The sequence below is a fragment of the Stigmatopora argus genome, chromosome 18, assembly GCF_051989625.1.
Source record: "Stigmatopora argus isolate UIUO_Sarg chromosome 18, RoL_Sarg_1.0, whole genome shotgun sequence".
Lineage (NCBI taxonomy): Eukaryota > Metazoa > Chordata > Actinopteri > Syngnathiformes > Syngnathidae > Stigmatopora > Stigmatopora argus.
The window spans coordinates 6,801,349-6,826,895 of NC_135404.1; the positions used below are offsets into that span (position 1 = coordinate 6,801,349).

The window sequence follows — 25,547 nt, forward strand, 5'->3', positions numbered from 1 at the left end:
TATTGTTTTGTTTCAATTTCGAAATGTTATTCTTATTAAAACTATTTTGGCGTTTCTTATCAAAAGTATACATACATTTTCTGTGAAAATGATGTGAATTGCGTTTTTAAAAAGTAAGATACGAATATTCTTCCGGAGAAAACCCGGAAAAGGCGGAGCTTTTTCTCATAGCTACACTACTAGCATAACTTCAATCATGACACAAATCTAATTATTAATTCATACGTATCTCCCATTACTATGTAAAAAACCACGAGTATTTACCCCGCAGCGCTGAATTCTGTCGGTGACAACCGAGGAAAAACTTGCTTTACAAGCTAACTTACAAAAAAGGAGCTAACTCGGGCTACTTTTGCTACCTGTTGGACTGCCATTGTTCATATTGACTTTTGCCTCGGAAGAAGATGTCGGAGCTAAGCGACGAGGCAAGTGAGTCCGAACAGCTCGGTCTGAGTCTCACTTTGTGGCTCGGTGAGTCCCTAGTGAGCGCCGAAGAACTGGACGTCCCTCTGGACCTTCACACCGCCTGCTCCATTGGACAGTACGACGTGGTGGCAGAGTGCATTCAAAGGTGGACACATTCACGTCTTCCATCGTTATTTTACATCTTAACCACTAGATTTACATCTTAACTCATTGGTTGAACCAGTGTTCCTCTCAAAATGAACTGATTTTAATCTAAGCAAACAGTAACATATTATTACAACACTGAACCTATAGAAGCATATCACTAAGCAGTCATTTCCTAATTAACATTATTAATGGCGACTTCTATTATTACTTTGGCGGATCAATCTGGGCAAGATCAAATTGAGACCTCTTCAGGGGAGAAACCTTCAAAAAGTGACATTTTTTGTCCGACTCGGGTTGGTTGGCGGGCCGCTTTAACGTCAACTTGATTTCACGTGGGCCGGACCATTTTAGATATAATATTTAGATTTTTTTATTTTTATAAATGGATTAAAATCCCTGAATATTAAGTTTTCTATAGATCTAAAACAATGTTTATTTTAGCTTCTTTTTTTAAATATTTTTAGATTTTACAAAATGATTTTTGAACTAAAAACACAGAAAAAATGGATTAAAAAATTACAATTATTGATTTAAAAGGGGGGAAATCAGAAAATGTAATATATATCTATACTCTTCATTTTAATTTGATCCTAAAACAGAAAGTCAGCACTCATGATCTACTTTCCCGGGCCACACAAAATGATGCGGCGGGCCAGATTTGGCCCCCGGGCCGCCACTTTGACACATGTGCACTACACGATGTAAAACCACAATCTTTAACATGGACCGCCCTGTAATGACAGATTGCTGAAAATTCAATATTCTATGGTTTCTCTTTAGGGGTGAGGTTGACCTAAACGGCAAGAACATTGGAGGCTGGACGCCGCTGATGTACGCGTCCTACATCGGCCACGACAACATCGCCAATCTCCTCCTGGAAGCCGGCGTGAACGTCAACGCGACTACCGCGAGAGGACAAACTCCCCTGATGCTAGCGGCTAGCTGCGGGAATGAAAGCATTGCCTACTTTCTGCTCCAAGTATGAAAATGACCGTGATCTCGGTCTGAATTGCGCCCTTTTCAAAATGTCGCCGTCGCTTCCTAAAGCAAGGGGCCCAGTTGGAAGTGAAAGACTGTCGCGGCTGGACGGCGCTGTTCCATTGTACCAGTACGGGTCACGCGCAGATGGTTAAGTTTCTGCTAGATAACGACGCAGATGCTAACGTGAGGTGAGGCAATTTGAAACACTTTGAACTCAACGATGCTTTTCGCTCAAATAACTTTTCTTGTATTTATTTTTTATTTTTCTGACTGATCCACCAGGGAACCCGGTTCTGGATTTACGCCTCTGATGGAGGCTGCTGCTTCCGGGCATGAAATCATTGTACAATACCTGTTGGATTATGTAAGGAGCTGTAGGAAATCAGTGGTTTTCAAATGTTGTCCCAGACGGATTAACAAATATGACCATCTAATGAATTGTGGCTTTTTAATGTAAAGTTGGCGGATGGTCAAATTTGTAATGTTTTTACACAAACCTGTTTTCAGAAAGTGAAAGTTGATGAGCGCAACGCTAAAGGCGAGACAGCTCGAGCCCTCGCCATGATGTACGGCAATGCCAAGATTGCTAGCCTAATTGATTTGCGCTCTCCCAGGACCAAACCAGGTATGACGCTACATGCAAAGACACAGAATGGCTGACACTCTTAAAACTCACCACTTTGTCTATTGCGGCCGACCAGGACACTTTGAGGACCTCAGCTCCTCCGAGGATTCGGACAGTGCGCCCCCGCCGAGGTCGAGAGCCAGCCGAAGCCGGGCTAAAGGCATCAGCATCCACGACGGGCCCCAAGCCATCGCTAAATTTCAAGTCGGAGGATCGAGCGGTAAATCTTCACTGCGCCAATCCTGATTGTCAGAATTTCAGAATTGACATTAACCTTCTAGGACCTGACGTCCACATGTGTGGACATCACATTTTTGGTTGTCACAATGTTACATTTTGGACTACAAGGGCCTGGCGTCCACTTATGTGGACATCATTTTTCCTCAGAAACAACATGTAAAAATATATTTATTTGTTTTTACACTCATCAAGTCCCAATTAGTCTGGGTCTTAGGAGGTTAAAGACTTCAAGGGTCCTATGAGGTGCTAAAAAAGTACCTATTTTACTTGTTTTATACATGTGAACAATGTTCCCTCTAATTTTTTGTTTGTCTGGGCAGAAAGACAACCTTTCTGAGTACCAGTGTGAGCAACGTCATCATTGCTTGCTATGGGCACACCAGTATCATACCTGCCATAAGCAGGTGCATGTCTACTACACATAAATGATTTAGTAATAATAAAATGTAATGATTAATATCTATGAATGGGCGGCCCGGCGGATGAGTGGTTCGCGTATCGGCCTCACAGCTAAAAAATAAAAAAAATTGGATTTTATTTTATGCGCTCCATATGATTTGCTGTGCGCAGAGAAGACGAGAGTAGTGCGCAATTGCGCACAAGCGCAGCTTAGAGGGAACATTGCATGTGAAATTACATTATTGCAGTTATTTTCATTTTTTACATAATCACCATTTCTTAGTCATTTTAAATTTTGCTGGTTGAAAGCTATAAACAGGGCTAACAATTTGTTTGTTTTCCCACGCTAGCACCTCGCACAGCAATCGGCCACGCGGGCGATCGAAGTGACGGCACGTGCTGCCGGGATGTGACCTCGCCCATTAACGAGCTGGACGGGCAAAGCAACAGCAGTCGAGGTGAGAAGATAACGTAGCGTGATCGCCAGGGACGAGTAAAATAATTCAAATCTGCACTCAGACGACAGTCCTTTCTTCGACAACGACATGCCCACCATGAGAAGCAGCGGTAGCAGCTGCGAAGGTTTGCCTCACGTGATCGGCTGGGAAGGTTCGGTGGAAAGCAACGAGGTGATTGAAACCAACCGCGACCACCCCGATGTCCGAGTGACTAACTCGGCACCCTCGCCAGGACTCGGACCAGTGCCAAAAGAGTAGTTCGCGTCGACTGACGAAGCCGCCTCACTCCAAAGGCAAAAGTAGGCACGACGGCGGCGTTCCGGCGTCTTACGGCGGGCCGAAGGTAGCGTTGCATTTTTTGTCTCGGAGTAATTTTCTTCACAAGTGTTTGTCCGTTTTCAAAATAATTCTTTGCAGGATCTGGCAGAGTTCTTGGAACAACTGGGCTTCTCAAAGTATCTTCCGTTACTGGAGGAACAAGATATCGATTTGCGCATTTTCCTCACGCTGACAGAGAATGACTTGAAAGAAATTGGAATCACGTAAGTGAAGGAAGATGGACATGAGTTAGTCCATCATGGGGCATTTCCAGGGTACCTTCTGTCGTTTTTGGGCCATTTCAAGTTTTCTGCTCCCTTTCCAGTTTGTTCGGGCCTAAACGCAAGATGACCTCTGCGATCGCGAGGTGGCACAGCAACGCTCGACCACCCAGCGACGCTTTGGAGCAATCTTACGCCGACCAGTTGGAAGCGGAGATGCAGGAGATGGCTATCCAGCTACACAAAGTAATGATACAAAATACGGACTCGGATAGGATCTCCATCTTCATCCTTATTTATGGTCCACGCAGCGTTGCGAGGAAGTGGAGGCCTTGCAAAGTCAGGTGTCGCAGGAGAAGGAGCTGCGCACCGTGATGGAGGGCTGCCTGATGGAGGACAAGATGGCCTGGAGGAGAGTGCACACCGAGCTGGTGGAAAACCATCGGCTGAGTCAGGAAATGAGCGCCACGTTGGCCGAGACGCGATCCTGCACTTCTGAGCTGCTGGTCTCGACGGCCGGCTCCGAGCTGGTCGAGAAAATCAACTCGTACCAGGAAGAACTAGGTAAAATGGCTGGCGATCAATATGGAATTCCATCCGGTTGTCGCATGTGGATTTTTTAAAACTATTTTTTATCCAAACAGCCAACACTTTACAAACCGTGCTCCAAAGTCTGAGGCGACTGAGCGCGCCAGAAAAAGTGGCTGATAGCTGGGAAAGGCCTTAGTGGTGCCAGGTGAGCAAAAAAACTATCATTTGAAGAGTAGAGTCATTATTATTTTTGCAACTAGTCGACTAATTAGCTCCAATTCAGGCATGTTAGTTACCCTATTGAAATCAGAGTATTTACTGTACTTTTGGTTTAGTTTATAATGAATTCGATAATTACTTGTCAATTAGTCCATTAATAATGGCAGCCCCGAAAAAATTAAATATTTAAAAAAAAATACAACCAAAAAAACCTAGAGTTTTGTGATTCTTCCTAGTGAGTTCTTCAGTGATGACGGAGGGTGAGATGACCACCCTAAACTAAGTTGGGGGAGACCAGGCTGGACGCAGCCCACCCGGACAGACAGGCACGCGTCATAGGGTCTGACAAGCAGCCAAGAGACGGGACACGTGAAACCCCCCACCACCCGTTCATGGTCCTGCCGGCCGCACGCGCAAAAGCTCGGAGATATTTATAGTTTCGACGAGGGTTTGGGCGAAAGATGGCCCCTTCGCCCTGGGCCGCCAATCAGAGTTTTAGCGCTGGAGGGGGTCGATGTTGGACATGTACCAGTGTCCCTGCGACTTATTGTATTTTTTTTTTTTGAAGTTGGTTCTTTCAGATTTTTTTCCAAAATCAATAGTTTAAATGATTAGTTTATTATTATTTAAGTACTCACTAAAGCAAAAAATGTTAACTGGTTGGTTGTAAAGTGGTTAATAATGAACAGTGAAATAAAAACAAAATACAATTAAATGCACCTATTGAGCTTATTAAAAACAACAATTAAATTATGAATAAATCTAAACTTTTTTTCAACGCATTATGTTCATCTTTTTGAAACCCTAAATTTCACATTTTTAGCAGTACCCCCAAAATTGTATTTGTACACCCAAGCCGGACTGACTGGACTATAAGACGCAGTTTGCAACATTATATTATGGGATGTTTTACACTGGAAGACACGCAGACCATTCAACTGAAAAAACAACAGCTGTAAAATAGAGCATTTGTTGATTGGGGTACCACCAGGGCTCACTTTAATGCTAAAAATATTCTCATTTAACACTTACATTATTTTTAGTGGCTGATTTTTTTTTGCATTGGATTGGTATCAGCCAAACATATCTTGAAAGGGAAAAAAAAAACAGCATCGGAACATCCCTATGAATACCCGGGGACTTGACGGGTTCAATTCTCAAAAAGTGAAGCGCTATGAATAATTTTGGGATGCCCAAACATAATCATACTGCTTCATTTTTTAAAAATTCCCACACTGAATAAAAACATTGTAAAGTATCTATTCCAATGGACTCCCAGAAGATGAGGTTAGAATTTCCCTCCGCTAACCCGAGTTTACGTATACTCACAAAGATGTCCGCAACCGGCGGGGCAGTGCGGGCTGCTCTTGAGCCAGTTGATGACGTGCTCTAGGTGGCCGCCGTGACTGCATCCCTGACACCAGACGAAGAGCCCCTTGACCACGTGGTGGCAGACGGCGCAGACGCTGGCGCACTGGCGGCAGCGGTCGCAAATCCAGCCTTTGTTGTTCATGGGCCGTTTGCAATTGCTGCAGTTGATGTGCAGCGTGGTGGACGTCTGATTCAGGCACGTGATGGCGCCGCACGTGCTCAGTTTGATCACTTCGTTGGAGACGTTCCACAACTCGAAGCGCTGGAGGAGCTCCAGGTAGGACATGTACCAGTGCTCCTAACGGGGAGCCATGACTTATCGTTAACGGCTTTATTAAAAAAATCATATACAGTGGTATCTCGTGATACAACATGCTCGTCTTACAACATGCTCATGCTGGACCCTAAAAACGAGGTCGGCGGCTCACCTGCGTGAGGTCGTCGATCTCTTTCCGTATGCGCTCGCCCAAGACGACGAGCACGGAGACGGCCATCTGCACGTCGCCCTTCTCGGCGTAGTAGCCCAGCATTTGGCGCACGATGGGGCAAAAGAAGCTGGCAGGCAGGTCGGGTGTGTAGAGAGGCTGCGAGATGGAGATGAGAGAGAAGGACTCGATGGGCGTCAGGAACGCCAGCTCGGCCTCGTTGCCGCTAGCGTGCGGCGACTCGGCCTTGTCCTGCTGCAGGTGCTCCGGCGCCGAGGGGTTGTCCAAGATGTCGTGACGCAGCTGGAAGGCTTCCTGGGGGAGCGTGCACTCCTGCTCCTCTGCTGCGCCCCCATGACAAAATGGACACTTATTCCATTTCTTGCTCGGAGAAGCGACGTCCAATCCATTTCCACTGGGAGGACATCCACAGTCAAAATGGATTGGACGTCTAACAATGACAGTCAGGCAGAGCATGACACAGTAAAGGTGTTAAAAAAAACAAAAAACGATTACACCACAATAATGCAGATGTTTCAAAGTGGCGGCCTGGGGGCCAAATCTGGCCCGCCGCATCATTTTGTGTGGCCCAGGATAGTAAATCATGAGTGCCGACTTTCTGTTTTAGGATCAAATTAAAATGAAGAGTATAGATGTATATTACATTTCCTGATTTTCCCCCTTTTAAATCAATAATTGTCATTTTTTTAATCATTTTTTTCTGTGTTTTTAGTTCAAAATCATTTTGTAAAATCTAAAAATATATTTAAAAAAGCTAAAATAAACATTATTTTAGATCTATAAAAAACTGAATATTCAAGGCTTTTAATCAATTTATATAAAAAATATATCTAAATATTATATCTAGAATGGTCCAGCCCACGTGAAATCAAGTTGACGTTAAAGCGGCCCACGAACTAACCCGAGTCTGACACCCTTGCAATAATACCTCGATTATCGCGCTTAATGTGGACCCGACATGGCCGCGATAATCGAAAAACCGCAAAGTAGGGTCACCCCTATTAAAAAAAAGTGCTTCAGTGCTGAGTCCTAGTAGCAAAAGTGGCTTCTGGTTACGAGCTTCAGCCTGGATTTTAAAATTTTTATGTTCTTCAAAAAAAATAAATGGCGATAGATATCGTATCAGCAGATATGAGGCAATACACACCCCTATTGAACAGGCACCGCGGACGCCGACTGACCCGTCTGGTTGTCATGTTCCACCGAATAAAGATCGTCGTCGTCCAGCTCGGCGTCCCCAAACAGGTACTCGGCTTGGCCTTCGCTTCCCTCCGTCTCCTCGTTTTCTGTCGTAAAATCCAGATGAATGAATTCCAGAATGGGCCCCTCCCTCCGGGAATTTTCCCTCACCTTCGTTATTATTGCTCACGGTTTCCGGTTCCAAGTGGATGTTGTCCTGTCTGCCGTCACCTTTGCTACGTTCCAGTCTGCTTTCGTTGACCAGCTCCTTCATACTGAAGCTGAACACGACACTTTGCTCACACGGCGAACGAAGGAAGCGAGCTTTTTCAGGTGTTTTTGGAGGAATACCTGTTCATGAGAGGCAACGTGCCCAGTTTGTTGAGGTGGTTGGGCCCGGGAGTTGTGATGTTTGCTGGGTCTGAGAACATGATTCTCAACATGGTCCATGTTGTGGAAACCTGGAAGTAAAAGTGGTTTAGAGTTAAAATATTTGAACTTGCAAGCAAAAATTGGAGATAAAAGTGCTAAAATGAACTAGTTTCACAGTAAAACTATTTCTGTCGTCATCAATGTTTTTTTAATGTTATTATTCTTTCACTAATTAACCAAACACACACTAGTTTTTTCCCTATGATTGCAGTTTTTGACTTTGTTTGAATTTCCCATCTTTTTTTTTTGCTTGAGCAAAAATCGGACACATCCATGTTGTATTGACTCACCTTACTAACCAATACGTACACTCTTGCATTGAAATGACTTTGTGAAAACTAAGTGGACGATTCCGACGTCACCTGAGGTCTCTTGAGCTGCCGAGCCACCTCGGCGTTGTGATCGCACAGTTCGGCGAAGGGCTTCCCGCCGAGGAGGTAGAGTTGCGCCGTTTTGACGAACCAGTCCATGCGACTGCTGTCCAAGTCGGTCTCGAAGACGCTCAGGGCGCTGGACACGTGAGCGAACTGCTCGGTGGGGTCGGGCCTTTTGAAGAAGAATATCGGGTAGCGACGGTCTCCGCCGGGGTACGACTTCCTGTTAGCGTCGCTGCTAATCAGACTCTCCTTCGCGGCGAAGGCCAAGTCGCCGAACAGGCCGAAGCACAGTCCTTCCGGATTGGCTTTGTCCACCGGTCGCGTGGCGTCCTTGAACATGTGCTGGTACATGGTGCTGTCCTTGGAGCCCGACAGCAGGAAGTGCGGGTCGTGCTGGTGTCGCCACACGATACCCGTGGTCACGTCCTTGTGCTCCTCGAAGGTGGCGAAGGGGATGAACGGCCGGCGTACGTCCCACACGTAGATGTTGTGGTCCACCATCATGGAGCACGTCGCCAAGTGGAATTTCCTCTCCGGGCGCCACTTGACGCGCGCCACCGAGGCGATGGTTTGGACGCAATAAATCTCTTTGGCGCGGTTTGTCGTCATGTCCCAGACTTTCACCATTTTGTCCCGTCCGCCTGTGGCTAACCAGCCCCTGAAAGAGAAACAGAGTGTACCGCAATGTCAAAATAGAAAGACCACGGTTAATGATTGGTCTACGATTGCTGTCAAAAAGACTGAAATATGATCAAGAAATGCCAGTTATGATATAGTTGTTGACTGAGTAAAAGTGGTTGGTGAAAAAAGTGAAGCGTACCTGTCGTCTGGGTGCCAGTCGCAACAGAAAACCGGGCCAGTGTGGGCGGTGAACATTCGCTCGTAGCGGTCGGGGCGCCTTATGTCCCAAAGCTGGACATTTCCGTTCTCAAAGGAGGCGGCGAAGGTGAAATAGTCCTTCATGCTGAACTGGACGTCCCGTACGCTCTCTGATTGACCTGAAAGAGTATCGAAATTACAAATGAAGCATATTTTTTTAAACAACAAAGCAGCTCAGTGAGCTAACTAGCATCATAGTTTCATTTCACTTGGCTAATTTGATTGAATTCAGAGTATCTACTAATGCAAGTGTTCTGTTAGCAAACAACACTGAGTCCATGAGTGTGCATTATTTAACGCAACTTTAGCTTTGTTGCTAAGATAGCATTGGCTAAGGCCCTTGGTGCCACTAAAGATGAACAATTTAAAGCTAACTCTGGGCAGTTTAGATTACAAAGATTTCCAAAGTTTGCTACAACAAAGATATTATTTTTTCAAATGCTCGGCGCAATTGAAGAACTACACATTTAAAGAAAACAGTCGAGTGTGCACTCACGCAAAGCTGCTAAGCTATGGCTAGCCCGGGCAACTGTTAGCACTGGGCACTCATAGCATATTAAGTAGTCAAGATAAAGTGAATTATTTTTCTTCTCTGTAAATGTAGTGACACAAAGTGTTATGACTAGGAGGGTTATCCGTGATTATTTTTAAGTCTCTCCCTGCCAATTTTTTAATCAACAATACAGTAAGAAATTTGGGTGTCGTGGTTTAAATTGCGGAATTTTTGGTCATTTTTTTCATGCTTTGCTGACACTGTAGCAGAAAGTACCGGAAAAAGTGCTGACGGATTCCTTCTTGCGGAGGTCGAAGCACTTCATAAAGCCGTCTTGCGAGCCGCTCAACAGCATGTACGCCTCGGTGGGATGGAAGCACACCTTGTTGACCGTGCGCTTGTGCTCGGTGAACAACTGATCCTGCTTGTTGCGCGACGGCTTGCCCAGGTTCCACGTGACCACGGCGCCGTTGGTGGCGGCGGTGGCCAGCAGGTTCTCGTCCATCTGATGCCACATGACGTCGGCGCAGCTCAGGTTGAGCGAGGGCTTACGGCCCACGCGCAGGTTCATCTTCTCGGCGAATTGCTCGTCCTCCAGCGCGTAAATCTTGAAGATGTTGCGGCCGGCCACCACCACCTGCGTGGCGTCGCGGCACACGCTGATGGCGTTGGCCGGCGCGTCCAGGTGGCAGAACATGGTTCGGCCGCTGACGCCGGTACTGCCCAGGGCGGTGGTGACCCGGGACATTTTCTCCATCTTCCTACAATATGCAATCACACCATCACTTACCGGGATCAACATCTTGCATGTACACAATACTTCTATGTAACAAAAAACGAATTCAGTTGTGTTTTAGCTGGGATGACTAGCATTGCTTATGTTTTACAGCAAAAAAACAAATAACATGATGTTTACAACTTTTACAGTGTGGTGCATGTTAGCAATAGACAGTTAATACTTTAGCTGCCATTGACAGCAATACTCCTCCAATCCATTATGACTGGGAGGGTTGCCAACGATTATTCATATGCCATTAATGGTAGCCAGTGAGTTAATATTACACATGTTATAACAGTAGATAAGTTATTTATGTGGTTCCTTAGTTTGAATGTTGTAAGTGGTATATGGGAAAAAAACAGGAAGCATAGCACTATTATTCCAGTAGACGGCGACAGAGTACCACTTTTGTGGCGTTGGCCTGAACACAAAAAAATGTTAGGCTGTTCAGAATTAATCCACGAATACTATTTTTTTGCACCTTTGCCAGAGCAATGTCGTATTTGAGCCACCACAATATTCTTTAGTACCAGATTTGTTTTATTCTAGAAAGTCACTTTCTAAATTTTCTGCCAATACACTATGTCAGTGTATTTTCCTCATCTGAAACGCTTGAATTTTTCATTACCTCGTCCAATGACAAGTACAAAACAAAGATATGTGCAGTAATATCTGAGTGTGCATTACCAATTTATCCAAGAACTTTCTGCAGCAGCTCAAAATCTTCTTCAGGCTCTCCAACGTTGAAGAGTCTGTCACAAACAATAACAAAACAATGTTGGAGTATTAGAAACTTGTCAACTCCATCATAGTCTTCTAATGTGTTTTTCCTTCTTAAAATGTTTATGAACTGTTAATTGTTAATATTATTAGACCTTATGGCATTGCACATTGCAGTTAGAGGTACTATATATGAGGGGCTTCACTCAAGTTCGATCATTATGGCGGTCTTGGTGTATATATTTCAGACTAGTCGGTTTTAATCCTTATATTTAAAAGGTTAGCCCTAAAAATTATACACAACGAAGAGTTTTGTCGACTTTTGGTACCTTCATGATTGGGGGTCGAGGTCCTATGTCTGGAAATAGCTCGTCTCTCTGTATTTCCATGAAGATGGTTGCAATGTCATGCACTACCCACACAATTGTCACGAACGGGTCACTACAAACAATTGAAAAAAACGGGAATTTATAATTAACCCAATTATTCAGGGAGCAGAATTTATATTTGTTTGAAAAAGAAAGAAAAAGGCATCGGCTATCGTTAGCAAACAAATCTACGGCTAGCATGGGCGGAAGTGAAGTAAAAGGATGCTCTCGCGAGATTTCACTTAGAGCAATGCGGAAGTGTCTCCCAACTATTTGTTTTTGTGTGGCTAATTATAGATGAAGTAGTTCAACAATCTCAATTAACAGTATTGTGTTACTTTGGGAACTTTGACTATGCTGTGAGAAAATGAGTGAACTGTTTGAATGCGAAGATCCCGACACGTGGAGGAAAGTTGAAGGGAAATATTGGCAGGTGGTGGAAGCTAAAAGCAAGAGCAAGAAAGCATCTGCCGGGAAGCTCCAAAAGCTCGACAAGTGGTAACAAGTTGCCTAATTAGTAGTGCAAAAATTAGGTCATTTTATAATTTATTTGATTAAAAAAAATAAATCAAAATGAGCTCTCGTATGAGCATTTTTTGTTTGATGAAAAACTGTTTTGGAATTAATTATTTTTGTCTCATTCCAAATTTGACCCACATTAAGCACTTTAAAATATTACATTAATGCATGTTTTTTTTTTTGGGCGGGGGGGGGGGGGGTAATTTTGTTATAATCTCAAGTCATATAATTTATTTATAGATTTCAAAAGTATTGTATAGTTGTTTTAAAATGAAATTAATCAGACTGCACTTCCTGAATTCTTTAAATATGTGTATTTTAACATTTTTTGATTTTTGGAAAGACATTAATTATTGTATTTTTCCACATTTATTCAACTAAATACATATTTTTTGTTTCGTTCTTATTTAAAAAAAACATTTTAATGAGATTGCATTTTTCATGTTCCTTGTTGCAAAACTAACTTTAAATAGGACAATATAAAAAAACAACAACAACAACATTTTGTATTCAAACTTTCTAAACTGTTTCAATGCATACAGGCAATTATTTTTAACACATTTCAAACTATCTTCATTTTATAATTGCACATTATCTCCTGAAATTAATTTTAATCTCACATTTTTTTCAGACTCACCCCCACGTGTCATTTCTTCAAAATGTAACTTTCCTAGTTTTTGTGTCAAAAACTTCAGTTATTGCTCTGAACGTAATGTTGCGTCTATACGCAGGTACCAGGAAGACCTACCTGCTACCGTCTCAAGTCGATGTGATAAACATGTCACCCTGTCAGAGATGGTCAAGCTGATGGAATGGAAACTTACTGTAAGTTGTTACTCTACATACACACACACACACACACACTAACTGCATAATACGTCACCCAGCGTGTCCTTGTCCTCAGAAGGGGAAGTTCAGGCCTCGTCTGCAGCAGCTGGTGTCTTCCAACAGCGAATCGGCGGTGGCCGAGTGTTCACGGAAGGCCTTCTGCCTCCTGCCTGACGTCGCCGCCGCCATCTCGGAACTCAGCTCGCTAAAAGGGGTCGGCCCGGCCACCGCGTCAGGTCAGCGGTACCACCTCACATATTCTAATTCAGGGGTCAAACTCGTCATTGAGCGGACTGGTCAGTTACTTGATTTAGTAATAAAAAAAAATTAAAATCTAAAGAAAGACAAATATTCACATTTTATCTATTTATTTCTATAAATACAATATTTAATATTTGTTTCGTTTTTAATAAAAAGGTAAGGTAAACAACAAAAGTCATCATTTCTTAATGCTGGGCTTTGATTAAAAAAAAGGAAAATTAATTTGGGGGGATTTTGGGGATATGTTAAATAGTAAAGTCACTTTTTTGTCTTGACTACAGAAATTACATTTATCTGCACAACAAAGATGATTATAATGTCACATTTTATCTATTTATTTCTATAGATACAATATTCAATATTTGTTTCGTTTTTAATAAAAAGGTAAGGTAAACAACAATAGTCAACATTTCTTAATGCTGGGCTTTGATTGAAAAAAAGGAAAATTAATTTTGGGGGGATTTTGGGGATATGTTAAATAGTAAATAGTCACTTTTTTTTCTTGACTACAGAAATTATATTTAAATTAAATTTATCTGCACAACAAAGATGATTCAAATGATGTACTTTGTCACATCCCACAAAATGTGACTGACCCACTGACATCTGTGTTTTACGTATTTGTCCATTTGCAACATGGCGTTTGTGATTTTTAATTTTTTTTTGTAGCGGTGTTAGCCGCGGGAGCGCCCGAACAGGCCGCATTCATGTCCGACGAAGCCGTAGCGAGCGTGCCCGGACTCTTGCCCGTTCAGTACACGGCCAAACACTACGCGCTCTACCTAAACAAGATGGTGGAAATGAGCCAAACCCTTAACAAAGGTCCGAGCGTTAGTCTAAACACCCCCCGTGGGAATACCCAGCGTTCTCGCTCAGATTCCGTCTTAAATTTCTTTCCCGGTGTTTTCTTCTTCAGTGGACCCTCGACCCGATTGGACGCCCCAAAGGTTGGAGCGCTGTTTGTGGGCACTAACCGTCGCTAAGCAACAGGAGATCCCGTTTCTCGGCGATGTTGGCTGCGTGGCGGAGAAACGCTCGGATGCTGAGGATCGCAAAACAAGCAAGAAACTTAAAACCAGATAATGGAGAGAAAAACAACCTTTTTTGTATGGCTACTATGGTAATAAAGTCTCAATGTTAAACAAATTGAATGCCGCCACAGTATTGTTTATTCATATAGTTTCCAAATCAAAGCAAAATACAATGACCAGTACAAAATAAAAGAAATATATTAATATTTATATATTCACAATATAAAATGGTTTTGTTTAACATTTAAAAAGTACTCACAACAGGTAATGAAAGAATTTATGAGGACTCTTGATACAAATTGTACAGTACAGATGGAAATAGTCATCGAAATAGCTTTGTGTTGTAAACGCTGGGTTGGCGCAAACTTGCGCCGTCGTGATCGATTGAACCGTGGGAAATTGGCAAAAAATAGCCATTGGATGGGAGTGGCTTTTACGCCTCGGGATTGACCAGCATATAAACAAAAACAAAATTGAGGCAACATCCATAGCACTGAATTCGGACCAGTTCAAATGCGTCTCATTACCAGGAAAGGGTGGCGAAATAAAGCTGTTCAAAATCAAAGGAAGGACTTAACAAGCAGCTTTGACAGGTCATTTATATTAGCAGAGGATGGACATCTATCGCCGTCATTTTTGGAACACTGAGTGGCCTCCTCTTGTTTTATCAAATTCATTTTCCTACCCGAAGGCGTTTGTGTTTTCATTTGGGTTGCAAAGACCCAAAGCACTTACAAGCCCTTTTTTTTTGTTTTACAAGATCCTATGAATCTAAAAGTTAAAGAGGCACGTTAACCTCCCTTTTTAGCATCACTTTTTCTTCATTATAGGCTAGAAGGGTGCGTATGCATTATTCATAACACTTTACTGTAAACGTTATAACATTTTACAACGGAATCCATCCATTATCCGATATTTATGCTTGATTTTCTTAATTTTTTTACCCGAGCAGGGACCGCGGAGGAACGGCATTTTTTAAAGCATCAAATGTTCCGCCGAGTGACGTTGAAATGAATTATTGATCGGACCAGCGAAAATTGGAGTAACGCAATCTTGGGATGGAGTGGAGCCGCAGAAATCCATATTTATTTGTAATTTGGACGGGCGCATTGCGTATCTGGGAGATGAAATGGATAACGATAAACAACGCGCGGGGATGAGAGGAAAAAAAATTGGGATGCATTTGGAACTTTTTCAAGTGTGGAATGGCACATTTTTGATATTCACAATGATAAAAGTGGCTCAGCGAGAGCTATTGGCTGAAATTGACGGAGATAGTTGTGCAATTTGGACTGTCAAAGTTGTACTCCTTGGCTGCCAACTCACCCAGTTCAAATAGATTGGACGTTTGAAGTTATCAAGTAGCACATTTTTAACTCACTGGATTCCATGGCAGAATTTTGATTGGACAAAATAAATACATGAACCTAGACTGTCAAGAATAATTACGAAAATTAGATTGGACGGCTATTGTCGTCAAAGCTTGTGGTGCCTTGAAGTAAACTGATTTGTGAGGTTTATCCTTGCAATTTTTTTGTAATTAAAAATGATCATTTCAATATTTTTCCCTAAAAAAATGATAATTGCATTCATGAGTGGGGTCTTTGTAATTTTTTTTTGTATTTTAGTTTCTTTTTCATGCATTTTGGTACTTAATATCACTGAATGAATTAGGCTGTATTCGCATTTACATTTTTAGAATTTTTCACCAGCCATTCTTCTTTGTAAAAAAAAGTTTGAATCATTTTGCTTTATATTCCAATATTGAAGTTCACATTTTTTCACCTGCTATTTTTGCTTAGTTTTCTGTTTAGCATTTTTTGACTTCTTAAAAAAAACAGAAACAAAAACTAAGAGCTGCTAATTTTCAGTAGTGACCAACAAAATAATTATCATTTCTTTCTATAAATCAAATTCTATTTTTTTAAATGAATTTCTAACACAAAAAAAAGTTTTCAAACTGCCACCGACTTAACAAAATAGTCGCCAATAAATTTAATAACCGATTAAATGCCAACAACGGCGACCCCCCCAATCCAAGCCATCTATAACGAGTTCTTCCTATGGCTTATTTTGTAAAGCACTCAAGTTTATACAAATTCAAGTGAGGGACAACAATCGTAGCCTTCTTTATGCACCCTTTGAAATCCATAAATAAACTCTTAAATATGAACATACAATTACACACATCCACAATCAAATCAAATAAAAAATCTGACAAATTACCCGGCCACGCCCCTTGATTTTTTTGTTGTTGGGAAGTTACATTCCTTTACAAAAGTATACATACAGGCTTTAAGAAGGAAAGGCTGAGGTATTGACCAAACCTCAGTTCAGTCTGAATTTCCCACTTCTTGTGTCTGCATGGACTTCAAAGCATGACAAAGTGTATATTAACTCATTCCCTGCCATTGATAGTCGGTCGTGTTTTTATAGCGCGGTACGTGTTAGCAATGGAAACGTGACAACTATAAACTAATCATAAAAAAACTGAAATAAAAAAACAAAACAAACTCTTAGAGAGTAGATAATAATGTCCCATTTTATTGCAGATCATAACCACTTGATAGGTATTTGTTACTTTGTGAGCGTCGGTGGTAAATTAGAACGATTCAAAACATGTATTAGCATTGTAATATCCTTTTTGTATGTGTTTTTTCAGAGGAGAACGAATTAATTTGTATTTAGTTATTTTAAATGGGGAAAAATTGATTTGAGATACGAGTAAATTGACATACAAGCTCGGTCCCGGAACGCATTAAGCTCGTATGTCAAGGTTACTGTATTCTTTTTCATGGAAACCCGGCTCTTCAATGGCAGTCAATGAGTTAATGGCTCTCCGATTCTCATTTCTTTCTCCACATTGTTTAAGATGACCATGAACCCCTCTTCGATAAATAAGAGATGTTTATAAGCTTCTTTTTTTGTGACGTCCAGCCTTGTATTTTTTTTCTCACCAGAGGCACAAAATCAACCAGCTTTTGAGTTCCAAAAAAAAACGATAGAAAAGCTCCCCGCCCAGATAGGATGCGAGGAACCGCTTCCTCTGCTACACTCTTTAATAAAAGAGACTTACTTCTTGATGTGTCAAAATGTCCGGCGAAGGTCAGGGGGCGGGCGGGATCTGCACGCCCAGCAGCTCGTAGGCGAAGATGTTCCAAAAGATGGCGAAGAGGAGGAAGGTGATGAAGGAGAAGACCACCACCCACCAAGAGCATTGCTTCTGAAGGCTCTCCTCGTAGCTGCGGAGGATGAGGAGCCCCATGCTGATGCCCACCACCGCGCCCGACAGGTGGGCCATGAAGCTGGGCTGCGGCCCCGACGACGGCAGCGGCGGGGAGAAGCGGAGCCACACGGCGCGGCCCACCTCGGAGCTCACTACCAGACAGGGGGAGAAAAAAACAAATAAAAAAAAAAATCACCTAAATGTATCAGGGGAAAACTTATAGCATGCAAACTTATAGCATTCTTCAAAACAATTTTTCAGGTTTTTTTCAACACCCCCTTTTTGTTTATATACACTGTTATTTGTGTTCCGCTTTCTGAAAATTTTGTGGGATTCTTCAGTTCTACTAATGAATTCAATCGAATGCTTGTATTGTCATTATACAAGTATAATTTGATTTAAAGCCTCACCACAGTGCACAAATAACAACAATAAACAAATATTAGACAAATAAATAATCAATAATGGAAATTTTCTTTTTTTAAGTATAACAACAACATTTTCCCTGTCATTATGGTTTTTTTTTGGGGGGGGGGGTGTCATTTTTTGATATCAAAAAAGCAATATAAAAAATAAAATACTAAAAATACTGAGAAAACTGTCATTAGAGGAGATTTCAAAATCATCACAAAAAATTCCCCACATTTGTGTCACTCAAAATTCTTCCTATTTTGTGCTTGATTATGGAACTCGACTGCAAAAACCACCTAACTGAAAAAATCAAAGTTAAAAAAAAAAGTGCCACTTACTGCAAACCAGGGCCAGGATCATGCGCAGCAACTTATAAGGACACCTCATCCCAGCCCAATTCTGCAAAATAGAAGCAAAATCAGCCACATTTATGAGCATTTTAGCCAATAAAGTCGTTGGTTGCCGTTGGCGACGATAGACATCAAATCCATTTAAACTGGGGAGGGCCTTCAAATATTCGCTGCAGGTCTCCCACTTGAAATAGATTGGCCGTCACGTCAAAGGCATTATGGGTAAAAGTACCCAAGGCCTCTCTTGTGTGCAGAGGCATCAGAGATTAAAAACAAAAAAGGAAAAGGACAGCAATAAAGGCTTGTCGCAAGAAGAGTTGCAATATCAAAAAAGATAAAAAGATTGATATGACAGATGAAGCTGGTCAGCGTAACCACGTAATATTTTTCATCAAATATGCTGATATTTAACTTTTTTTTCTTTATTCTCCCGCCCACGCCTTAAAGGGGATTTAAGAATCCAGAAATGGGAAGAAAGTGATTAGAAAAGTTAAAGGATAAATGAAATAGCGCTTGTTTTGCGACTTTTAAAGTGTGCCATGTTTCCCTGTTGTGTTATGTTAAAGTATTGCTGAGTTAAATGCTCAAAACACAATGGAAAAGATAAAAGCTTTAGTTTTCCGTAGTAATTCATGTTTTGTTCATTCTTTTTTTATTTTATGATAATATAATGTAATCTGGCATAAATTGTACTTCTTCCATGTAAAAAAAAAAACAATTTAATTATTTTATTTTTGGGAAAGGCCAAGTCTCAGTTTTGTGCAATTTTATTTGGGATCGGTGAAAACATTTTGAGATTTCGTCGTAGTACCGCCAATCGGCCTCAAGAGGCAACTATCTCCACTCTATAGTCACAGCAAACCTTATGTGAGCAATGCATGCAAAACAATTGAAAATAGCAACACAGATAACACAATCTGTCACTAAATCAATATATAATACTATTACTCTAACTTAATAACCAGTCGTCTTAAAAGCCAAAACACAAGTATTAGTACATAATTAGATATCATTAGAATTGCAAAAATACTGCCCGTTTTAGAGGACCAGCTCTCTTAAATAACACTCTCATCCCGCTAATAATTAAGCAAGCAAAGTCAGCGAGCTAAAAATGTCCCGCGAGTGGATGATGGTAGCGATGACGAAGATACGAGTTGGCAGATGGTTGTAGATCTCCCTCCGCTAAAAGCGCACAGGAGGAAAGTCGTGTGAGCAAAAGGGAACGGCGGCGCCAAAGGATTTCCCCGACGAGCAAATAAGCTGGTCACCTGCAGGCTCGGCTTTGCGGCTCGTGGCTGCGGGGCCATTTTGAAGTTCATCTCTGTTGGCGTTTGGAGCTAACCTGCATTTGGCGCCGACTTCTAAGTCATTTGTCTCATTTGGCACCCGGCGCTGAAGGAGATATTCATTTATTCATTTTAGTCATTCAGTCATTGTCAACACGGCATATCCCAGTGGGGGTCGCTCGCGGAAGGGGTTAATCGATGTTGGCTTAACGAAGGAGTTTGTAAATCAAATGACCTGACAGCCATTTTTAGTTAGTTGATAGTCGAATACTTTATTATTATTATTTTTTTTAAGTGTTCTAAATTGTCTTTATTTTCGTGAATAGTATTGTCTTTTACATTTGCTTGTATTCATTTAAAACTAAAGCAAATCTTCTTAAGGTATTTGTTTTTTAAATGGAAATAGGATAACAGGAGTCTATTTTTATTTATTTATTTTTAAAATTATATTATTTTTTCCCTTTTTTTAATATAGTAAAAAAAAATCTTTTAGTTTAATTTTAGTTCCTTATTTGATATACATCGAGGAATATAAATAAAAATATCAGAATAAAAGAATAATGTTCTGTTCCCAATTGACAAGCGCATAAATGTATTCAGTAGCTATAGTTATTTTTTAAATGAAAATACATTTTTCAGAATGACAAAACTTTTTTTAAAAAATGCATTCAAAAAATAATGATCAGATTAGTGCCCACACCTGTTCTTATAAAAAAAGCTAAAATATATTTAATTTAAAAAAATAACAGTAACACGACTTTTGCCGTCGTCAACGTCATTTACCTTCTTAACTCTTTCAGTGCCAATGACGACGATAGACGCCCAATCATGTGGCCTCCAATCATCCTTCTGCTGTTTGACCCTATCCTCCTCCCAGTTCACATAGATTGGACACTTCCATCTCGGCCAATAGCTCATGCCTCATTAAGAAGAATGTACCAAGATGGCTTTTGAGCACCACCCTTGCCTTCCTTCCCCCACAATGGACTATTCCATCTCCATTGCAGGCTTTATTGAGAAAAACAATGACATTTAAAGGGTGTACCTGACGTGCTTCCCAAATTAAACGTGAGCACCAACTCACCACTTGATAGATTGCGACATTGGGGGACAAAAAAAAAACTCCCCATGCTGCACAACGGCGGCGACGACGGCAGTTACCATGACAACGTTGGCCAGATGCGCCGAGCAGAGAGCGTAGACCCCGCCGGATCCCCCGACCACCGGAGCGCGCATGTCGGTGATGGACACCGTCAGGGAACCTGCGGAAGAGGAGGGGAGGGGCTTTTATGCCGCTATGTGGACAAAAATGGGGGTCAGATTGCGCATTGGGCAGCGGCGCACCTTTGGGCCATCCTCAAAATAGCCCAAAATTCAGTGGTGGGTGGTGGAGGCGTTGGGGAATGACCCAATTCCAGTGGTTTTTGTTTGGATTTTTTTGCATTTCAATGTGATTTATGTTGTGTTGAATTGGGCTGTACAAAGATTTTGGTAGGTGAAATATATACAATATATACAATAAACTCGGGTTGGTTCGCGGGCCGCTTTAACGTCAACTCGATTTCACGTGGGCCATTTTAGATATAAAATCTAGATTTTTTTAAAATAAATGGATTAAAAGAACTGGATTAAAAGCCCGGAATATTCAGTTTTTAATGATAATTTTTATGATTTTTAAACTAAAAACACAGAAAAAAATGATTAAAAAACTACAATTATTGATTTAAAAGGGGGAAAATCAGGAAATTTAATATACATCTATACTCTATAGATCTATACTCTTCATTTTAATTTGATCCAAAAACAGAAAGTCGGCACTCATGATTTACTTTCCCGGGCCACACAAAATGATGCGGCGGGCCAGATTTGGCCCCCGGGCCGCCGCTTTGACACAAGTGCAATAGATGAATAAATCATTTTTTTTAACCTTTTTTTCATTTGAAATAAAAGCTAAAGTTTACTGGTTTTCCTCATTTTTTCGTGAAGAAAATGTCAGTTTTAAAAGTAAGAATTTTGTTTTGAATGTGTTCTTCTGTGGCCACCAAAAATAAATTGACAAAGTTTTTCCACTAAACATAAATTATGGTTCAGTAGTTTTCAATACAAAAATCAGACAAAAATCAGAGAAAATGTTTTTTTAAATTAATTTTGAATATTCTTTTTCCTTCTCAAATTCATTTTGACATTTAAAAGTCAAGCAAGTTTTGCCATTCTTGTAAATTAAACATAAATAAAAATAAGAGCATATTTGCTGTTTGCCCTGCCTGAATTTTTTTAGAGAAATAAAAATACCTTTATACCTTTGTATGTGGACATTTTTGACCAAAAATCGTCCCTTGTCAATGGCACTGAAGCCCGGGAAGAAAAAAAATACAATTTCATGGTCGAAAAATAGCAATTTGGATTGAGGATGTAGGCCAACGCTTGAGATAATATTTGAGCGTCCGGCAGTGCGTGGACATGAAACGACGCATCTGAATCCAATCTAATTCCCATTTTTTTTCTTTGAAGAGCTGTGCCACTGCCAAATTGTCATTCTGTCCAAGCGTATTGTGTCCAAATGTATCATCGACCTTCATCTGCACTCAAAAACCTCAACAAAAGCCAGTGACACCCAAAGGTGCGGATGCGAAGGAAAGGTGAACTGACATCGTGGCGCTCTTTTCCCAACATTTTCCTTTTCCGATGTGACACGCCGGACTGCAAGTGTAATTAAAAAGAGTCGCTTTTGTTTAATCGGGCCTCCTTGGCGTTTCTCTTATCAGTCAGCTTGCGTAATTAACAGTCGGCTGACGGCGGCATCTTGACACCCGGATTGTCGCTGCTCCCAATTCTGACCGTCGGCGAAGTCGCTTCTTTTTTCAAAGTCAAGACAGACTTTAACTGGATTAGCCAATTACTTCTTGCTGAGATTTTTTTTTCTTCTTTGATACATTTAAAAAATGGTCAGCGCGTTGGCCTACAGTTCCAAGATCAAGGGTTGAATTCCAGGTTCGGGCCTTCCTGTGTGGAGTTTGCATATTCTCCCTCTAGCTTGCATCGGCACCTAGCGGGTGGACACCATGAATTCGATGGGGGTGCTGGAGCCTATCCCAACTAACTAGAGTCAGAGCGACCTGGATTCAATCTCACACTGAACACCACGAAAACTAAAGAAATAATCCTGGACTTTTGCAAACACAGCACAGATATTGCCAGGCCTCGTTACCTCAGCATTGTCGGGGACCCATACCACCCTAGTCACAACCAGCTGCTGCCCTCTGGCAGACGCTACAGGTCTCACAAAGTACGGACAAATAGGCTTAAGGACAGTTTTTTTCCCACAGCCATCAGGACTTTGAACTTGCGGTAGCACGACACACAATCCCTTCTGTGTAATAACTTCGGGGTGAGGTAACATGAAGGACGTTGGGCGGTGATCTGCCTCCTGCTGGCTGACTGAAGGTAAGTGAGAAGACAGTGAGAGGTAAGTGATCCCTTTTTTCTCTTTGTTGGCATCTGCGAGGCAAACTTTTTCTGCAGTCGCCGGGATTTGGTTGCGCTCGGGGGGTGATGCGATGTATCCATCACGGCAGAGTGCCAACGAGTCTGAAATTATCACTTATTTGGGCCTTTTGCCGGGAAGGCGCACTTTGTGGAGAGGAACTACCAATTTCGTCATACGTAGCTGGGTATGATGACAATTAGGCTTTTGTCGAGTCAATGATGATGACAAAGCCTATGTCTGATTATTATTATTATTATTGGCAGGGGACACACTGAATTGATGGCCAGCCAATCGCAGGGCACGAGGAGACAAACAACAACTCACACTCAAACTTGTACCTAGGGGCAATTTAGAGTGTCCAATCAGCCTACCATGCATGTCTTTGGAATGTGGGAGGAAACCAGAGTACCCGGAGAAAACCCACACAGGCTCAGGGAGAACATGCAAACACCACACAGGTTGAGCGACCTGGATTCGAACCCAGGACCCCAGTGCCCAGTCTGTGTCGCCTAAGTAATATTTATTTATTTAAAATGTATAACTTGACTATGACTTTTGCTCTTGATTTCAATCAATCCAATACATTTCGTCCTAAAAATGACACGTTTTGCCTCTGCGCAAACTCAGGTGCGACTTATAGTCCGAAAATTACCACATTTCCATTCATGTGAACGAGTTTGCTTCCCCAAACTTGCTATACACTTTGTTGAGACCTCTCTGCATATTAAAAAGTCTCATCACGTGGCTTTTCCTGCTTAGCAGGGATTTAAGATTTCGCCATCCCACCCTCCTGCGGGAGCGCCGCTCGGAGGTGCGCGATTAATTCCGCCGCGCGTCTGACACGCCGCAGAGCGCGCAGATTTAGTGGCGCCGGCGTGCTGGTCGTCCACAAATCTGCCAGACAGGGGGTCAATCCTTGAAGCGGAGTCGTTCTGTCAGACTGAAAACGGCAAAGCAAACGCCGTCCCCTCGGGTTTGGGGGCCGCGCTTTCTGCCGGATGAAACGGAGACGCCAAGCGTTTAAATAGCTGATCTGAGGCCAGACGCTGACGGCAGCCCGAGGCTCCGCCGCCACTCTGCCGCAGACGACACTACTACGCGACATTACCAGTCCGTGAGAATATGCCAGCGGGGGAGTTGATGACTTAATACCGGAGATATTTCAATTCTATTCGGATTAGCACTCACACCCGGAGTATACATCTTCATGAGTAATTCTGCCTCCAATCAACTGTCGCCATGATTGTTAGAAAGCTCTGATGCAAAAACATGGTGTACAAGGGACACATTTTTGGACAAAATGGCAACATTTTTCTTGCTTAGACGTCCAAACCACTTTGGCTGGATTGAGCAATTATCTCCGTCAATGCCACTGAAAACAGATTGTATCGCTCCACCGCCACCTTTTAGCATCTTGTCTCCCACTCGCTCCCCCTAATCTGCCCGCCACTAGTCGGTAAATAAATCCGATCAGGCATTCCTAGAGTTTTATTAGCCGTCAGAGGCGACCACTCTACTGCGGGAACGCTGACTCTGGCGCATCTCTTTGTGGCCGAGAAACGACAAACGGCTTTATTCCGAACGCAACCTCCCGCGTCCGGCTTTGAGAGGGCGGCCGCGTGCAAAAAAAAAAGGATGCAGTTCATAACAATGATGGTGTTAATAATGGCGTAATGAGTGCAAAGTACTTTTTATGGTTCGTTTAGTCGGGGGGGATCCCGAGGGACGGCATTAATCCCCCGCTTATTGCTAGTGTAGCACTGGACGGCGGCGACTTATCTTTTGACAGTTGTTCTTTATCCCAGCATTTCTGGAGTATAAATCGCAACCAAATTGATGCGTTGCATGAAATCCATTCATACTGGGATGTCTGACTGTAAAGTATGTCTCCCCTTGTCAATTTTTCAGCTTGCAAATGAAGCAAAAATCAGGATTTTACCCTGATTCTTTTCTTCAATGAAAGTTGCAGTCGTACAACAGCCAAATACGGTCATTAAACGAGCCAGATGTGGCTCGGGAGCCGTACATTCCCGCCCCCTCCTAGACAATTTAACAATCTTACGGCCCAAATGAGATCGCCACCATGTTGAAATGCTGACCATACTCATTTCATCCCATTACTAAGACTGCAAGTGCAAAACCAGAATAAAACAGCTATCACAATAAATCTTCATCAGCGGGTGGAATAATTAAGCATAAGAAACGTTAGTAGTTTGGACTTTCTGAGGTCATTTCTTTCAATATATCAGCACAGTTCTACAACGCTGCAAAACACACAACAATAGAATTCCCAATATTTTTGCCGGTGTCCAACCAAGTAAGAACACGGCATACCAGATCGTCATATTAAGGGAAACAGAACAGCAGCAACGGGAGGGAGGCCTCCGGGAGAGCAGCCATATCTCATTTCACTAACATCACATGCTACTGTAAACACACCACGTCTCCGCTCCCGTCTGCTTTGCCCACGCACACATTGCGTCCTTCAAAATAGGCCAGCGAGTTGTCTTGCCGCCGATTCAGCATTACCGATTGATTTT

The 25,547-nt window shown here is 42.1% G+C and overlaps 4 protein-coding genes across 8 annotated transcripts in view; 2 read left to right on the plus strand and 2 right to left on the minus strand.

The window, feature by feature from the left end:
• wdr24 (WD repeat domain 24) lies at window positions 1-12,984 on the minus strand. Of its 4 annotated transcripts, none has more exons than XM_077626647.1 (11): window positions 11,570-11,846; window positions 11,208-11,272; window positions 10,019-10,503; window positions 9,191-9,368; window positions 8,356-9,028; window positions 7,913-8,022; window positions 7,733-7,842; window positions 7,564-7,668; window positions 6,365-6,705; window positions 5,895-6,234; window positions 1-2,421 (listed from the first exon to the last, which is right to left on the minus strand). In XM_077626647.1, coding segments are annotated over exons 3-11 (2,340 nt in total). In that variant the 5' UTR covers window positions 10,500-10,503; window positions 11,208-11,272; window positions 11,570-11,846; the 3' UTR covers window positions 1-2,419. The 4 variants fall into 4 exon arrangements, with proteins under 4 accessions (XP_077482773.1, XP_077482772.1, XP_077482771.1 ...); XM_077626645.1 differs by lacking the exon at window positions 1-2,421 and adding an exon at window positions 12,876-12,984 and having other exon boundaries at window positions 5,363-6,234; window positions 11,570-11,681; XM_077626646.1 differs by lacking the exon at window positions 1-2,421 and having other exon boundaries at window positions 5,362-6,234; window positions 6,365-6,702; window positions 11,570-11,847.
• On the plus strand, window positions 389-5,280 carry anks3 (ankyrin repeat and sterile alpha motif domain containing 3). Its single transcript, XM_077626655.1, has 14 exons — window positions 389-571; window positions 1,354-1,552; window positions 1,621-1,742; window positions 1,837-1,918; window positions 2,062-2,179; window positions 2,256-2,399; window positions 3,169-3,276; window positions 3,338-3,447; window positions 3,509-3,619; window positions 3,694-3,818; window positions 3,920-4,061; window positions 4,127-4,379; window positions 4,460-4,551; window positions 4,802-5,280. The coding sequence occupies exons 1-13, from the start codon at window positions 405-407 to the stop codon at window positions 4,540-4,542; spliced, it is 1,764 nt and encodes a 587-aa protein (XP_077482781.1). The 5' UTR covers window positions 389-404; the 3' UTR covers window positions 4,543-4,551; window positions 4,802-5,280.
• LOC144093278 (uncharacterized) lies at window positions 11,844-14,371 on the plus strand. The gene is made up of 5 exons (XM_077626651.1): window positions 11,844-12,106; window positions 12,859-12,952; window positions 13,032-13,191; window positions 13,886-14,038; window positions 14,133-14,371. Exons 1-5 carry the CDS (start codon window positions 11,976-11,978, stop codon window positions 14,297-14,299), a joined length of 705 nt encoding a protein of 234 aa, XP_077482777.1. The 5' UTR covers window positions 11,844-11,975; the 3' UTR covers window positions 14,300-14,371.
• rhbdl1 (rhomboid, veinlet-like 1 (Drosophila)) overlaps window positions 14,363-25,547 on the minus strand; it is a 27,725-nt gene continuing 16,540 nt past the window's right edge. For both annotated transcript variants that reach the window (XM_077626650.1, XM_077626649.1), the window contains 3 exons: window positions 20,682-20,782; window positions 18,223-18,283; window positions 14,363-17,625 (listed from right to left, as the gene is read on the minus strand). In XM_077626650.1, coding sequence (XP_077482776.1) covers window positions 17,354-17,625; window positions 18,223-18,283; window positions 20,682-20,782 — 434 coding nt within the window. In that variant the 3' untranslated portion in view covers window positions 14,363-17,353. The remainder of the gene's footprint in view (window positions 17,626-18,222; window positions 18,284-20,681; window positions 20,783-25,547) is intronic.